Below are 18,204 nucleotides of genomic sequence, written 5' to 3'. Positions count from 1 at the left end.
TAACCAGTGAACCACCGCGCTAAAGTCCAAAGCAACAGTTTTGTTTTTATTTGCACATTTCTCCCCGGAAACATCCACGAACAGGTTTAAACCCCATCGAGAGTACTTTCTGAAAGCAAGAGTACATCCATTGTGTATTGCTGAGAGAGACAGTACAAAAAGAAATCTACCTTTTCCCTGATGTGTTTGTTCACATAAGGCAGAGAGAAATAAGGCACAAAATATCCAGTTGACTAAATCACTGCCTCTCATAAAAGACTCTGCAAGATCAACAAACATTTCAAAACTAAACGGAGTCAAAACATTCAAGCACAGTATTTCCTCATTTAGTGGCCACACAAAGTTATTTTAATAACTTAATAGTTATGATGTCCAAACTCCACGGCAATCCGCTGCTCCATTTTTTATTGGCCCCCAGCAAATTGGTAATTTCAATGAATAAACCCATGTAAGAATCTTAAATCCAATTTACATTGTGGAAAACTTCCCTGCCTCAATTAAATTAGGGCTTCAGATTGCAAAAAATGTTTTGAAATTGAGCTGGGAAAATGTGTATAAATTCACTTTTTATTTTTTTAATTAATAAAACTATATATAAAAGTAATTTGATGAGAGAACTTGAGCTATCTTGGTTGGATAAAAAAAAAAAAACTAATTTCTGTCACTGGAAAATTTTATCCTTTTTTCTGCAAAGTTTGGGTCAGTTGTGTAAATATAAATGCAGTAATCCCTCGATTATCACGTCTTCACTTATCGCGAATTCACTATTTTTTTCCGCTATTAATTATTATTTTTTTAAGTTCATAAAAATGTGAAAATCCACATTGAAACTCATAAGCAGAAGCCACTCTTGCTACTAGTACTCAGCACTAAAAAATAAAAGTAATAATAGGGGTGACCCTACTTATTGATTTTTCAATGATCGCGCCCATGTTTGGTCTACATTAACCGCGATATACGAGGTCTTACTTTACTGCACTATCCTTATACCTTGGTCTTCTTTTAGTTATTTGTACCGCTTAACTCATACGCTGCCATTATAAACATCCCATCCAGCAAAAGCTAGCATTAAAGCCGTTAAGTTAACACTTAAAAAGTATTACTACATTTTAAAACATGATTTTTTTAACCTGATTCGGATCCTCTATTTAACAAACAAAAGGTAGTAAGATTTTTAGGTTGTCCCTGGCATTCTTTTATTTTTTATGAATGGGGCCCTTGGAGAAAAGTTTGGACACCCCTGTTTTGAGGTGAAATCCATGTATTTATTTTGCGTGGAGACCACTATTTGAAGAAATACCATATGCCCCAAAGCACAAATTCCCAGACAAAATCACATAGTGAATTGGTAATTTGTTAAAATCATATATAGTCCATTAAATCATATAGTTCAAGTGTGTGTGTGTGTGTGTGTGTCATAATAAATGCACCGTCACTTTCATCACAGGCTTGGTGCCATCCAATTCAGGAATTTCATTGCGAGTTCGAATCCCAAGAAGCAAGCCTGAGAACACAAATGGAAAAAAAAAGCCTCCACTGTGTTACGAATGACTCAAATTCTTATTTAAATACACAACGTTCTCGATAAACATGTTTATCATAAGTAAGCTTTCATTTTACCACCCAATTTCTAAAAGTTGGCCAGATATTTTATTCTGAGAAATATCATGTTCATGCAAATAATCATGTCCACACGTCAAATGTTTGCCTAAAAACGATGCCACTGGCCACTCAACTGTGGACTCCAATTTTCTTATTCGGGTTTCGGCCAAGAATTTGCATTTCGGTGCATCCCTAGTATATACTGTATAGTTGTGATTATTGAAATATGAACTCACGGCGTTTGCAGGGAAAGCTCGAAGCATGACAGCTGTGAAACCTTTGTATAAGGAGCCGATGCCCTCCTCTCGGATCAGCTCGCGCAGAACATCCCGGAAGCCATTGGGATACTTTCCTTCAGGAGCTGCAGTGATGGACATAAGCTGTATCAGGGGGTGAGTATACTTTTTTTGTCTGAGGGCCGCTTTCTGAAAAAAATCCTATGATGCGGGGACCAACACAATATCCTTTCAAATGATATATTCCTAATTTGTTGCGGGCCGATAAAAACTGGGCTGTAGTTGAGGCAATAAAATATCATAACATTCATTAATGGTCGATAAAAATAGATTCCAAACTCAGGCGATGTCAATGCAACTTTTAAAGAAGCAAATATGAACGGGGTCAATAAATGATGCCATTAAGAGATCAATTTCAGGAAATTGGCGAGGTTTTGAATGACATTACCACTGGCATTTTTTTGTTTTTTTAGTAAGTATAATAGTCGTGTGTATTTAAAAACCAAAGGATTCTATCAGATTTTATACTCAGGTAAATGGAATATACTTTAAATACCCTGACTTAAATTAAGATTAGTTTAGAACTTTATTTTATGCCATATTCGGGAAATTTCTTGGTAAATAAATAAATAATAATAATTAAATAATTTCTGATTGTATTAATCTACTTATTTTTTAAACCTAATATTTACAGTGTAACTGGACCATTGGTAGATAAAAAAAATTTGTAAGATGGTAAACACCTGTTTGAAAGCGAGACTTAAGCACATCGGGGGGAATTGCCACGGCCCAGTTAAATATTCCCGCCATCCCTCCTGCAAAAAGCACGCTGGGAATACTGAGTTCGTTATGACTAGAGAGAGAGAGAGAGAGAGAAAGAGGAACAGATGAGAGCTTGGGTTTGCGCCTTCACAAAGAAATGAAACTCAGTCATTGGGGAATTCTCGCCTCCTTCCCGGCGGCGTGAGGAGATTCTTCAACCACTCGTACGACATGAAGTACATGCCGCTGGCAGGAACGTCTGAATCACACAGCGACGTCTCGATTAGAACATACCTCATCATTGGAGAAAAAAACAAAACCAAAAAACAACAACCCTGATCAATATTTAAAGGCCAATTGTACAGTCACTGCCACACTGTCATTGCAAAGCAAAATAAAGCCGAACCTCTCATGAGAGTCAACGCGGTGCCTTTGTAAATTCCTCTAATGCCGGATTCCTTGTACAGCTGCTTGACACAATCCATCGGCCCGTTGTACTTCACTTTTCCAGATGAAGCCTGGACCTACACACATTGTCACACACTTTTTAGAATGAGCTTGAGGAGATTTTTGTTGAATAAAGTGAAGTGTGTGCTTTTCGAGACACCTTTATATATGGAAAAATGATAAATACAGAATTACTGTCATTTTTTATTAGAGCTAGAAGATGGACCTTACCCACCAAATTTGGCAACAAAACTTCATTTGTTCATACACAGCTGAGTGAAAACTTTTGGAGACTAATGATCATTATCTTTTATATGTCATTGGTTGTATGGATTAAATTAGGATGGATAAAAATAAGTTTCTATCGCATTGAATGAGTCTGGATTTTGGTTGAAAGTTTGTATTTATTTATTTTTTAAATATTTATCTTTGCACATATGTTAGTAGTAATTCATAAAATACACCTCCCTTCATGGGGATAGAAAATAACCTGGATCTTAGAACTTGGCTCTTTCAACTTTATGCTAACATGACCCGCTCAAAATTATTACCATATTTATTTGCGCGCCACTTCAACCTTGGTACAATTTTAAACTCTTACACACGTACTGATTTAATTTTGGGGATGTAGTTATAGACCTATTTATTTATTACCTATTTATTTATGTCAAATGTATTTTTCTGTGTCTGTATTCTCACCCTCTTGCTACTGTGACAATGAAATTTCCCGAATACGGGATGAATAAAGGTATCTAATCTAAATGTTGTAGCGTACACAAAAATTAAAGTCTATATACATGAAAAAATACAAATCTATACATCTGTATCGGGATCTGCGGGCTGTATTAAAAAGAAATTGATGCCTTTTCACATCGAAAGTTGGTACAAATATTATAAGATCAGCACAAATTTCTATACAAGAAATAAGGTATTTACACTACCTAGCAACATATTTTCCAAAATTAACCCAGCGTGTTCCAACACTCACACACACAAAAAAACAAGAACAAAATACTCCACAAAAGGTCACATTTAAGGACGATAGGCTACACTTTTGTGTCAGGTTCCTGAATTCTTTTGCTTTTCGAAGTCACTTAGCCGCTTAAAATAATGAATATTTTTATAAAGTGCACTTGCCAATCTTAAAAAATAAAATCCAGCATGTATTCCTTTCCCTGAATTATGAAGATCACTGCTAATGCTGGCATGTAGTTTGTTATTTTTTTGTGATTGAAACACAAGAATGATCTTGTAACAATTTGTGATAAGACCAAAAAGTACACTGTGAAGCACAAAGGGGACAAGGATTTTTTTTTTTTTTTAGACTATTTTGAGGTTTTCACCCATTTTGAGCCGTATGGGAATAATCGTGAGCATTCACTGTACAGTTAAGAAGAGGTCAACCAACCTGCAGTAGACATTTAATGCGCTCGCCAGGAGTCATGATGGCTGTGGTGAAGATACCGGACAACATGCCAGCAGCAAAGAGCTGTGGATACCTGAAGGCAGGAGGCAAAATCACGCCCCTAGTGGAGGAAATGACCGAAACACCACCGACGCAGAGCAGTGACCTACGTCAGGATATCATGTGGGCTTTTCTGCTGCAGTTTCTTGCCCAAACCAAAGCCGAAGAAACATACGGCAAACATGGGTGTGACGCCGATGATTGGGGCTGCCATGCCTTTATAGAGACCTTTTACTCCCTGCAAAGAAAGGCATGAAGAGTTAGTATCGTGAAGTAGTAACTCATTGGGTGTCAAATGGTGTTCATCGTCAACATTTAGCTTCAGAACTGCTTACCTCTTTAGCTAAGGTCTTTTTGAAACAATCAATGGTCCCGGCATACTGGAGGGTCTCTCCTGGTTTGGCCTTTGGCTGAGTCTGTAGACGCACCTAGGGGAAGCATTTCCAATTAAGACACAGTCTACCTTTACAAATATACTATAAACATCAATAGAAGATGCCCAATTTAAGAGACAATGATAAATCTAACAACTGTATAATCGGTGCAACACTAGAAAAACATACTTATCAGTCATAACTATACATAAGGAAAACAGTATCTACTTTTAATGCTAGGGGTGTGAAAATATATCGGTATTGTAATATATTTGGCAGTGGCTCCTTAGCCGGTAACCGGTTAAATAATCCCAGGGGCTATTTAGCCGGTAACCGGTCAAATAGCCTATATGGCCCCATATGGCTATTTAGCCGGTAAGAATTCTGTGTGGGATAAATAGTAAGAAACTACGGCTACAGAGCCACTGCCTAAATAATAGTCATTAAATCCCTATTCACCTAATGTTAAAATCTATCAATTGGCAATGACACATCAAATTTCAATAAGATTGGTTGAATGGTTTAGAAAATCCCCTATTCACGCAATGTTAAATAATAGGTTACCGGCTAAATAGCCCCTGGGACTATTTGACCGGTTACCGGCTAAGGAGCCACTGCCAATATTTTTGTATCCCAAATGGTGACTGATATGCTCCTGCCAAAAATCAATATATTCATATTGTCTCATAGGAACATACAGGTGGGTCCCAAAAATTTCCATTACAATAAAATGTATATTATTTAATTCGCTGCCATTGACGGCGTTACAGCAATCCCTCAAATATCGTGGATAATGTAGACTAGATGCTGCGATAATCGAAAAATTGCGTAGGGCCATCCCCTATTATAACTTTTTTTTCTTCATTGCTGAGTCCTAGTTCGGCTCACGAGTTTCAGTGTGGATATTCACATTTTGATGAACTTAAAAAAGTAAAATAACAATTTAAAGACAGGCAATGGTGTCTAATAGTTTTAGGCCACACAGACTGAGACACAGTAAGCACGTGAATCTGGGTCAAAGTACTGCACTGTAGTATACAGTAGTACTGCAATACACTGCTATTTTTTTAATCAACATGCACATATGCAGGTCAATTAAATGGTTATTCATGAAGCTGATATAATTAGGAACCATGGGGCGAATGTTTTGCCGCACGCAGACATTATTTACTTTTATAGTGTCGAGTGGGTGACCCGCAAAGACCAGGCAGACGCCACCGAAACCTCCAGCGAAGAAGTTCTTCATTGGGCTGATAGGCTGCGGCTGTTTTGACATTGTGACTTTCTGCCTTGGAGAAATACACACACAAACACAAAAATGGTGGAACGTGAGGATAAGTATACAAAAACATTCCGTAAATTGCTCTACCTGGGTACGAGAGGAATGATCGGAAATGAATTACTGTCCAACGGCTGGACCTTTCACCCATATATGGACACGGACTGATTTGACTGTAACACACGGTGAGGCGCGTACGTCAAATTTTGCCGTCCGGATTCACCTGACATCGCACTTAGCCCTAAAATATTATATTTATTTTATATAAATATTTATTTTAAATAGTTAGAGTCTAACTACTTAAAATAAATATTTTAAGAAGTATAGTCGTTAACATACTAAAAAAGTAGTAGTCAACATAGATAAGTAGTATTTTTAATTTAGTCTGTTAGACTAATTTACTACTTATCTATGTTGACTACTACTTTTTTAGTATGTTGACTTCTATAATTATTTATTATATTGATTACTTATTTATGTACTACTTATTGATTATTTATCTGTTGTTTGTTGTTATTTGTGCACTTCCCTATGTTGTTTTTTAGTTATTGTTATTATTTCTTGATTATTTATTTGTCTGTTTATTTTGTTGTCATTTTTCATCTCATAATACTTGTATAATGACATTAAAGGCATTCAATTCAATTCCTCAAATAAACCAATGAAAAAGACGATTAGCTCTGCTTTTGATTAGTACGACTAGAGGCGTGTCAGTTCTCAAGCGCGCCCCTAGCGACTCGGAATGGTCACTTCACCAAGTCAAGTGATCGGATCTGAGCTGCATTGTAAATAGTATATAATACGAGACCACAGGGGCTCGCCGGGGCAATGCTTTTTCCCGTAGCCTCTTTAAAAACAACACAATAAGGTCACTTATTGCCTCTACGCCACAATTTATCACCCCACTAAGGGTTCCTTTACTGTTCGGATTCCGAGACTCGACGAACAGTATGTACCGGTCTCTGTACGCCTTCCGATCGGCGGAGCCCAACTCGCTTCACTTCGGGGCCGGAGAAAGCTTCCTAATCCTGGAGAGGAGCAACAAACACTGGTGGCTGGGCTCCCGGTGCAATTCCGGGGAGACCGGCTACATCCCCTCGTCGTACATTGAAAAAATCAAGGTAAACCGCACGCACCACTTCGGGGGAAATCTACCGAGTAATGGACAGATGTTCGTGGATTATTCATGTGAGGGCTCGGGATGCATCCAGATTATTTAATCAAAGGGTCTCATTTCAAAGCTTTACTTACGTGGTATGTTATAATCACAGTGTTTTGCCATCTGTATTAGAACAAATCAAATATGTTCTTTGCCCAAAGCTAATTTCTGTGAAGTATAATGCATTAATTTTGGCCATTGATTCCATTTAAAACCAAAAATAATCCAACCCAGCACTCCCATAATAGTAATATTTTATATTTTATGCACTATTTAATCATTAACTGTTTACCTACTACTTTATATCCAAGAATAATTTTTAAAAAACATGCAAAGTATCAATATTTTATTTGTTAATTTCTCTTAGCGTTAAAGGGGGCCAATGCACCGTGAGGGTCGCACGATTAAGGTTTAAAAGCTAAGAAAAATAAAATATTTTTTTCCCCATTATATAATCATATTTATTAGTCATCAGTATTTATATGATGATCATTTGAATGTGTAATATAAAATGTAAGCGATTTTCAGTGCAAAATCAAAATGTAGGTCAAATTAATTGACAGTCCAATTTTTTAAAGGTAAACAAAAATTGAAAAATCAGGGTATGTTGAAGAAATATGCTCTAATGTACTTTTAAATTCACCTCTCCTCAATTTGAAATAAATCCATCCCTTCACTGGCTGAAATTAAGATGTGCAGCATCCCATACATTTGAAATTAATTATTCAGCAAAGCTTATTTTAACTTAATTGTGGCAATCTACATCACAATGAAAATTTGAGTAATTTACCTTAACGGTCACTTTGCAGTGGCTCCAGCAATCTAAATGAGTACCGTATTTTCACGACTATGTGGCGCATCGCATTTAAAGGCGCAGTGTCAGTAACGAGTGCTATTTCTCTATTTGACACACACACAGGATGCACCGCTTTTAAAGACGCAGCCAGGCATGGCAAAACATACACCAGCTTCAATATACGGACACACGCCACAAACACATTTTTAAAAAGGCAACGGAAGTAAAACTGAGTTCAGTTGTACTTTATTTAGCCATTTTACAATGTACTCATGTCATCTTCACCCACAAATACATCAAAGTCCTCATTTTCTGTGTCTGAATTGAACAATTGTCCAAATGAGTCATCAAAAACGCTGAGTTTTATACGGCCACAATCCATTCGCAAATAATAGCTAGCTAGTAGCTAGCGTAACTATTCCAACGCTGCCTTCCATGCTTCGTAAAGCTGTGTTGATGTCGATGTATACAGGCCACAATCCATTGGGTGTATTGAGAAAAGAACTACATATCCCAGCAGTCACTGCGCAGTACTTTTTCTACGGGGAAAATAGTAGAGTCGGGGGCTGCTTGCCGTAGTTGTGAGAGCTGTAGAGGATGGTGTACCCTATCGACTAATTTATTTTATTTTATCGTGATAACAATTTTAGAATTGGTCCATATATAAAGCGCACTGGATTATAAAGCGCCCTGTCTATTTTGGAGAAAATTTAAGACTTAAGTGCGCCTTATAGTCGTGAAAATACGGTAGATTATTATTTAAAAAGTGGATGAAGAAACCTTATTGTCTTCATGCCTCCATCTGTACAGCTCAGAGGACCACCCTCTTCCTAAATGTCATGTTTTCTATGAACTCGGGCCCTCCCACATGTGTTCTTCCAGGGATGGACTCATGAGAAAACTAGTCGTGGCATGTGACCTGTGGCACTCAGGAATGAATGCTGCTTCCACATTTGCTGTGGAGCGTCAATGAGCTCCAATTTGGAGTCTCGCTGAGCATGTGTAACAAGTCGCTGAAAGGCTGCTGCTTGCTTTTCTATGAGATAACTGACCCACTTTCTTCTCTCTTTATTCGCAAACAGTGCAGTAAGCAGCCATAGGCAAGAATTTTCATCTCCTGTTTAAAATTTGATGCAAGGACTAGGAGTAAATATTTCATTTGTACAGCTCCTCATTTTCTGATGCCTTTAATGGTGTTGTTGTTTTTCTTCTTGTGTACACCAGGCTCCAGAGCAGGATGAAGTGTTGCAGTCCATTGATCGAGCCATTGAAGGGATTCACAATGTTGCCTTGAAAAATGCTGGCAAATACAATCTGGAACAGCGAGATGTCCTACAGTGAGTAGAAATGTTCATTCAATAGCGTGTTGTTGTTTTTAAAAAAGGGAAATGCTGCCATGTCAAAATGCCAAGTCATGAAACTGGGGATGTCACGTAATATTATAGAAATTCATTATATTATCAACTTTTCTACAATGGCACGCACATTCTAAGACACATGTGTCAAAGTGGCGGCCCGGGGGCCAAATCTGGCCCGCCGCATCATTTTGTGCGGCCCGACAAAGTAAATCCTGAGTGCCGACTTTCTGTTTTAGGATCAAATTCAAATGATGATAGATGTACATTACATTTCCTGTTTTTCCACCTTTTAAATCAATAATTGTAATTTTTAATCATTTTTTTCTGTGTTTTTAGTTCAAAAATCATTTTGTAAAATCTAAAAATATATTTTAAAAAAGCTAAAAAAAAACATTGTTTTAGATCTATAAAAAAAAACGGAATATTCAGGGCTTTTAATCCAGTTCATTTAATCCATTTGTAAAAAAAAAGTAAATATTATATCTAAAATGGTCCGGCCCACATGAAATCGAGTTGACGTTAAAGCGGCCCGCGAACCAACCCGAGTCTGACACCCTTGTTCTAAGAAGTTGATTCTTCTGTTCTAGAAAGTTGATCCATCACAGAAAGGAGACGCTGGCACGGCGAAGCATTTCTGGAAACTCGCAAGGCCTGCCGTCTTCCAACAGTGAAATATCTCTCAGCCAAACTCCCTCTCTACCCAATGGGCTTCATCGAGACCCCACACGGCAGGGAGGCGTCCCCCTATCAGGAAGCATGGACAGCATGCATGGAGAGCCAGGCTTCTATCAGGTCACACTAACGTCTTCCTCTTTTTCTAATCCCAATGTAGTTAGCCTCCTAAAAATACTTGTGGTTCAATATATTCATATTTAACATTAAAAAAGAAAAAAAAGATCAAATTCATCAAAGCGCTTGAACCGAGTTTTGTGAATGACATTTTTTTGGCTCATTATCTGAACCGCTTCATCCTCACAAGGGTCGCTGGGGGTGCTGGAGCCTATCCCAGCTGACTTTCGGGCACGAGGCGAGGGACACCCTGAATGGGTGGCCAGCAAATCACTAGTGGCAATTTAGATTGTCCAACCACCCTACCATTCGTGTTTTTGGAATGTGGGAGGAAACCGGAATACCTGGAGAAAACCCACGCATGCCCGGTGAGAACATGCAAACTCCACACAGGTGGACCGACCTGGATTTGAACCCTGGACCCCAGAACTGCGAGGGTGACACGCTAACTCAAGGGTGTCAGACTCGGGTTGGTTCCCGGGCCGCTTTAACGTCAACTTGATTTCACGTGGTCCGGACTATTTTAGATATAATATTTAGATTTTTTTTTAAATTGATTAAAATAACTGGATTAACACCCCTGAATATTCATTTTTTATAGATCTAAAACAATGTTTATTTTAGCTTTTTTAAATATATTTTTAGATTTTACAAAATGATTTTTAAACTAAAAACACAGAAAAACTTGATTAAAAAAGTACAATTATTGATTTAAAAGGGGAAAAAATCAGGAAATTTAATATACATCCATACTCTTCATTTTAATTTGATCCTAAAACAGAAAGTCGCCACTCATCATTTACTTTCCCGCGCCGCACAAAATGATGCGGCGGGCCAGATTTGGCCCCCGGACCGCCACTTTGACACATGTGCGCTAATGGCTTGAGAAGTTTTTGTCGTCGGTCTGGCCTACACTGTATCTCTTGGTTTAGTGAACCTGCATTTGTCCACCCAGGTGCCCCCGCAGCCTCGACGGGCGGCTCCAACCACACCGCCCCCACCTGAGAAAAACCGGGACAGCCGCCGTCAAGGTCCGTCTTCAAAAAGACTCCCGACAAAGGCTTTTATTCTGTCACCTAACACGAGCTTTCCCTTCTTTCTGCAGAGCCGGACGTCCCCTCCCGATTGTCTTCCCTAACTCCTTCCCCTTCCCCCGTCCCGTCCCTCACCATCAGCAGCACCTCTTTGGAGTCGGTGGCGTCCTCCGACGTCAGCCTGCCGAGTGCCTCCAGCACCCCGCCTCCCCCGGTGCCGTCCCGCGTCAAGCCGGCCGCCCCCACCGCAGACTCCTCGGCTCCGGCCAAGAAGAGCCCGGCCCCGCAGCCCCCGCGGCCCGCCGAAGAGGACCAGGCGGACGGCGAATGGCCGGTGGCCCCGCCGTCCGTCGCCGAGAGCCCCGCCACCCCCGAGCCGGTTCCCCCGACCATCGGGGCCGAACTGATCGAGATGGTGCGGAAGAACACGGGTTTGAGTTACGAGCTGTCGCGGGTCGCCGTGGGGGTGGTGGTGGGCCACCTGCAGACCACCCTGCCTCACTCCTCCTCCGCCCTGGAGCGAGTTCTCCTCTCGCTGGTGGAGAGCAAGGTTAGACTTGTTTTTTATTGTGGCACGTGAGAACACGGAGGCCGTTTCGAGTTACAAGTCGAGCTGATTTTAGCGGCGAGAAAATGGGGCATGGCCGGGGGGGGGGGGGGGGGTCTTGGGGGCATTTATCATATCATCCCCTCGTTTCCGGGGAGCTCTGCTATGTTAAACCCGATACGTGAGAATTCTAACCTCTGCCAAGGCTTAAACTTTTGTCACTTGCGGTTCCGAGGGAACAAGATGTAACGACATCATACACATCCACAACACAGGTGATAGGACATCTTAGGAGGATCTAGGTAAGGAAGACTACTGAGGGGTGTGTGGCTCCAGTTTTGTAAAAGTGGCCCGCGAACCAACCCAAGTCTGACACCCTAGGTCTACAATGTCTGCTGTGTCTGTCTTGCTACTGCAATCAAGGACATTTCCCGAATACGGGATCAAATACAGTTCTAATGTAGAAAAAAAAAAGTTGGTGACATTTCAACAAAGCATCAAAACACATTGTTTGCTTCTAAAGAAATGAAATTAGATAAGAAATAATGTGTCATCTTTCAGGTAGAACCTAAATCATGAGGGTCCGATTGATAATTGAGAAATGGGGAAGGAAGTAGGTTTAAATACGACGATGCTTCAATCCGTCCATCACCCAGAATACCTTGCTCGCGGTGGCGAAATAAATTCAGGATTGACAAATCAAATCAAAAGATGGACATCCATTGTTGTCAGGATTGGATTGGATTGGAAAACTTTATTCATCCCGTATTCGGGAAATTTCGTTGTCACAGTAGCAAGAGGGTGAGAATACAGACACAGCAAAAGACATTTTAGACATAAATAGATAGGTAATAAGTAAGTTAATAAATACATGAATGGATATATATATACATACACATGTACACATACACATTCATATATAAGCACATATATACATCCATACACAGATGTACATGCATGCATACGGTAGGTCTTAACACTCAGCCATTTGTTTTGTTAAATAGCCTGACAGCTGATGGGAGGAAGGATCTCCGGAAGCGCTCCTTCCTGCAATGAGGGTGCAGCAGTCTATTGCTGAAAGAGCTTTGGAGGGACTCCTCAGACTCTGGATTAGCATACTAGTTTGAATAGTTAAAAAATAGTTTGGACTCTGCTGGTTTACCTGAAAACAGTTCTTTCCTGTTGGAAGATTTCTCTGTCTGATATAACACATTGTCCAGTCTATAAATAAGCATTGCTAAAAGCTTTCAGGTGTATTTCCGAAAGCTTTCAATTTTAAAGAGAGTGCTTTTGGCCCGTTATGAGACTAACCTCTGATTTGCGTGCAGGATTTGGGTGCCACGCTGCCTCGGGGTCAGGTGTGTCACGATGAGCAGCGACTGGAAGTTATCTTCGACGACCTGGGCCGCCGCAGAGACGACTCCCAGCAACGAAGCTGGGCGCTCCACGAAGACCACGCCCTCATTGCCTGCTATCTGGAGGAGCTTCTCAAAATACTGGTGAGAGTGACATTTTTTTTATCGGGCTTTAAAATAAATGTATTCTTGCTCTCACAAATAAAAGCTTTTGTTTGTTTTTCTAGACTGATGCGGATCCCGACGTGTGTAAGAGGATGTGCAAGGCCAGCGACTATGAGAATGTTCTCTCTCTCGTGTCCTACTATCAGATGGTAATTGGGATATATTTTTTTAAATCAACTGTTTTTCAATTGTTGTGTATTGCCAATATTTGTTTGCAATTAATGTTCAGTCACCAATCGATCGTATTTGTTACTCATTTAGGAAAACCCATTCGACACCATTAAGAAATATTACAAATGAGGCGATGATTTTGTGCTGACCAGCTTCTATATAACAGATTTTTGCCCCTTGATATGAGGGTGAGCGTGATTGGTTCTGTCTCTTTGTGTGCCCTGCAATTAGCTGGGTACCAATTCAGGGTGTGAATGAATGAATAGCTAAATAATTAGTCATCTCCATTTTTGTGGGCCTACAGTATTTTCTATAATTCATGTATACTGGAGTTGACATTTTCCCCTATTCTTGTACTTTGGCTTCTTCCCATATAACAAAACAAAAAAAGCTGATCATAAATAAGTCAAAAAATCAGGGTGAATGCTCTTTTGTTGACATTTTATACTGTTTTATACACTGGGTTTACTTTTGTCACATGATTGCAGGAGCTTCGCGTGTCTTTGCGGCTGCTGTTGCTCAAAGTGTTTGGGGCTATGTGCAGTCTGGATGCGGCCCTCATATCCACCCTCCTCAACTCCATCCTACCTATGGAGCTTGCCAGGGACTTGCAAACCGACACTCAAGGTGTGTTGCCAAATGATTCCACTCTATTCGTATTTTCATTCTATTATATTAAGTTGAGTCAAATATTGTGTGTTTTCTTTTTCACCACTCAGAACACCAGAAAATGTGTTACACAGCCTTGGTACTTACTATGATTTTCTCAATGGGAGAACAGGTGCCATATCATCACTATGGTAAGGCTTGCTGATTGTTGAATACGTACAGATCCGTTCCTACCACGTAGTGCTTCACTAACCGATGTCAACGTAGTAATGAGTTATTATTATCGTATTTACTCGCATATAAGCCGTTTTTGTCAGCCAAAAAAATGGTTACTGAATCAAGGGTATGGCTTATATGCGCATAAAAACACGACATACAAAAAAACTTGCCGTGACACGATGACGTCACGACAAAAAGGCGCCTTGACATGATGACGTCACAACAAAATGGCGCCATGACACGATGACGTCACGACAAAATGGCGCCATGACACGATGACGTCACGACAAAATGGCGCCGTTGCGTCATGACGTTATGGCGCCGTTGCGTCATGACGTTATGGCGCCGTTGCGTCATGACGTTATGGCGCCGTTGCGTCATGACGTTATGGCGCCGTTGCGTCATGACGTTATGGCGCCGTTGCGTCATGACGTTATGGCGCCGTTGCGTCATGACGTTACGGCGCCGTTGCGTCATGACGTTACGGCGCCGTTGCGTCATGACGTTATGGCGCCGTTGCGTCATGACGTTATGGCGCCGTTGCGTCATGACGCAAGCAAATGCATCCGATACGGTCATTTATTTCAAAATACATGCATACATAGCATGGCATTGCGCCTCAGCTGACATATTGTGGAATAGCGCCACGTTTGTATTCGTTGTGACGTAGTCTTCTTCCTGTCTTTTTTTAGAACACTTGAACCGTGACTTTATTCAGTTTTTGCTGAGCGTGGTGGAGGACGGCCATCCCTCCGACCCCACGGAGCAGCTGCCTGACCTCTTCCTAAACCTGTTGCTGGCCTTCAACCTCCACCACACAGGTGACCACTGTTCACTCTGTCAAAGTCCTCTGGTCTGTGACTCCTCAGTTTACAATCCAGTTTAGGGCTCACAAAGCACCTCTCTTTTCCCACATCTGTGTCCCTAAGCGCCTAGCAACAACGTGATCATGCAAGAGCTGAAGAAAAAAAACGTCAAGCTTCTCTCCGAAAAAGTGCTGCTGCTCCTCAACCGAGGCGGTACGTCATTCTTATACTCGCGGCTGCCATCTTTTATCGCACTTGACCCTGACCCGTGCGTACGCCCCTCTGCAGACGACCCCGTGTGTATGTTCAAGCACATGCCACCCGCGCCACACGCCGTGCTTAAGTTCCTGCAGGACGTCTTCGCTGACCGAGAGACGGCCGACATCTTTTACCGCACCGACATGATGGTGATGATCGACATAGCGGTGCGGCAGATCTCCGATCTTTCGCCTGGGGACAAGGTGAGCTGGGAAGACATCTTGATTTTTTTAATGAGAATACAGCTATCTTGGACGTATGGGATTTTGTCTCAAGATCCGTAGCATGGAATCAAGTTGACGTTAACGCGGCTCGCGAACCAACCCGAGTCTGACACCCTTGATGTAGACCCAATATGACCGCGATAATTGAAAAATCGCCAAGTAGGGTCACCCCTATTATTCCTTTTTTTATTTTCTCTCCTTCAATGCTGAGTTCTTGTAGCAAGAGTGGCTTCCGGTTACGAGTTTCAGTGAGGATTTTCACATTTTTATGAACTTGAAAAAAATAATAGCAGAAAAAAAAAATCGCCAAAAAAGTGAATTCGCCTTAAGTGAAGTTGCGTTAATCGAGAGAAGTCTTTATATTGTATTTTTGTGTCTCTCCCCATTTTCAACCAAAGCTCCGCATGGAGTACCTGTCCCTTATGCACTCCATTGTGCGCTCAACGGATTATCTGGAGCACCAGCACCGTCTCTCTGACCTACAGGGGGCGCTACAGAGAATTCTCAGAGAGGAGGAAGACCCTGGAGAGGATGAAGGCAGCGCTACAGCCAAACAGATGGATAAGCTAATTGTGCAACAGATCTATAAGGAGTTCCCGCAGATCAATGGCGGTCAATATTCCTAACTCAACGTGGCAGTATCGCCTGGTATTAAAAAAATATATCGCTTTAGGTCCTACTACCACTACTCAAATGTAAGCTACTATTTTCTCGACTTACCGTTAGCATCGTGCAAATATCACATGTTGTGGAGACGCAGTCAGGAAAACCCGGCACTCTAATTTTTTTTAGATAATCACTCATATGCCAGTTTTTCCTTGGGCTTTTTGTCCACTGCTGCAGCATGCATGAAATGTGACTAATTCCTTACTTTTATTTGCGACCGGATGAGGCTAAACGTGAGAAATGTGGAAAAACAGCTAAGCTTGAGATAATGGGCTATTAGCCAAAATAGGTATATCTTGGAGTTGGAAGCAATAATGAGCCACATGAAATGTGTCCCATTTTTTTTTCAATTAAAGTAACATAATACAATAATATGTATAAACTGTTTTCTAATCAAAATGCACTCGGACAGTTAAAACATGTAAAGAATATCTGTGCTTCCCATCCGTTTGATGCATGTGGCTCAGAAAAGTATTTTCCTAACAAAATATAGATAGAGTATATTCTATTATAACTGACTTAAGATACTGCACCCTAATCCCAAAGTGCTTTGTCGCTTATTTAAATTAAGTGGAACTGGATGAACAGGTTGACTGCTTTGACAGTTAAAAGCTTTTACCAGACTAACTAGACTTTTAGTTTGTTCTCCAAAAGCAGCAGGAGTTTTGCAACTTTATACGATAAAATACTGCATTTGACCCTTGACCCTGTTTTGTGGCTTTGGCTGATGTTCTGCATTTATTGTCTTGAGAAGCACCATTAGGCAAACACTTAAAGTTCATCTTCTGTGTAATAATTCTAACGTAAATATCCTTGATTTATTCTCACTGTGCTATCAGTCGTGTTCGCTCAGTTTACAAGTCAAGTCTTGTTTTTGTTTTTGAACTTTTGTGTTTGTAACATAGTCTGGAAACATATCTCTTAATACAATAGCAAATATGTCTGGTACTTCTTGCATTGTGTTCAAATATCCCTTTATTTGTCTTGTTTATGTTTTTACAGACAGTGTGGAGAGATGAATGAGTTTTGTTCCTTAACTCAAATGATATGCTGACAGAAACTAATAAAGTTATTTTTAAACGTGGAAGTTTTCTCATTTATGTCCCCCTCCTTATGGTCTGAAGTCAGCTGGGATCTGCTCCAGCACCCCCTGTGACCCTAGTGAGGATAAAGCGGTTCAGAAACTGAGATGAGACAATTATTATATTTATATACAACATAGATTGTAATTAGTCTCGTTAAAATTAGTTACGTGTTTTAATGAATCAGCGTGCATTGCTTTAATTAATTATTTGCTTCAAACAAATGAAGAATTTTTAGATTGTCCTTTAAAAAAATCTATGTACTACTACGCCAGGTGTCAAAGTGGCGGCCCGGGGGCCAAATCTGGCCCGCCGCATCATTTTGTGCGGCCCGAGTAAGTAAATCATGAGTGCCAACTCTCTGTTTTAGGATGAAATTCAAATGAAGATTATAGATGTATATTATATTTCCTGATTTTCCCCTTTTTAAATCAATAATTGCAATTTTCTATCCATTTTTTTCTTTTGGTGTTTTTAGGTCAAAAAGCATTTTGTAAAATCTAAAAATAAATATATAAAAATATTTTCGGTTTTCCACTTTAATATTGAATATATATTTTTTTTAAATGTTTCCATGTGAAATGAAAAAGAAATGATTATTAGATTTCCCTTACTAAGAAAAAAAGTTCAAATGAACAGTTTTATATTTATAAAAAAACCCTGAATATTTCGGGATTTTGATCCAGTTCTGATAATCTAATTTAAAAAAAATCTAAATATTATATATCTAAAATGGTCCGGCCCACATGAAATCGAGGTGATGTTATTGCGGCCCGCGAACCACCCTTGTACTACCCATAG

General features: G+C 40.2%; 2 protein-coding genes across 3 annotated transcripts; one reads left to right on the top strand and one right to left on the bottom strand.

Moving 5' to 3' along the window:
- Positions 1-20: 20 nt before the first annotated feature.
- Positions 21-6,383, bottom strand: slc25a20 (solute carrier family 25 member 20). Of its 2 annotated transcripts, none has more exons than XM_077604037.1 (10): positions 6,256-6,383; positions 6,058-6,175; positions 4,848-4,940; positions 4,623-4,750; positions 4,456-4,546; positions 3,007-3,124; positions 2,787-2,859; positions 2,582-2,691; positions 1,839-1,963; positions 21-1,504 (listed from the first exon to the last, which is right to left on the bottom strand). In XM_077604037.1, the coding sequence occupies exons 2-10, from the start codon at positions 6,160-6,162 to the stop codon at positions 1,442-1,444; spliced, it is 906 nt and encodes a 301-aa protein (XP_077460163.1). In that variant the 5' UTR covers positions 6,163-6,175; positions 6,256-6,383; the 3' UTR covers positions 21-1,441. The 2 variants fall into 2 exon arrangements, with proteins under 2 accessions (XP_077460163.1, XP_077460164.1); XM_077604038.1 differs by having other exon boundaries at positions 6,058-6,171; positions 6,256-6,356.
- A 503-nt stretch (positions 6,384-6,886) lies between these two features.
- On the top strand, positions 6,887-17,408 carry nckipsd (NCK interacting protein with SH3 domain). The gene is made up of 13 exons (XM_077604036.1): positions 6,887-7,286; positions 9,345-9,457; positions 10,066-10,270; positions 11,223-11,298; positions 11,373-11,851; positions 13,177-13,347; positions 13,431-13,517; positions 14,028-14,166; positions 14,259-14,339; positions 15,060-15,188; positions 15,297-15,386; positions 15,462-15,634; positions 16,054-17,408. The coding sequence occupies exons 1-13, from the start codon at positions 7,116-7,118 to the stop codon at positions 16,279-16,281; spliced, it is 2,142 nt and encodes a 713-aa protein (XP_077460162.1). The 5' UTR covers positions 6,887-7,115; the 3' UTR covers positions 16,282-17,408.
- Positions 17,409-18,204: the final 796 nt, after the last annotated feature.

This window comes from Stigmatopora argus, chromosome 6 (genome assembly GCF_051989625.1).
Source record: "Stigmatopora argus isolate UIUO_Sarg chromosome 6, RoL_Sarg_1.0, whole genome shotgun sequence".
Classification (NCBI taxonomy): domain Eukaryota; kingdom Metazoa; phylum Chordata; class Actinopteri; order Syngnathiformes; family Syngnathidae; genus Stigmatopora; species Stigmatopora argus.
The sequence above is the reverse complement of the archived record's forward strand: the minus strand, read 5'-3'. Positions and strand labels throughout refer to the sequence as shown.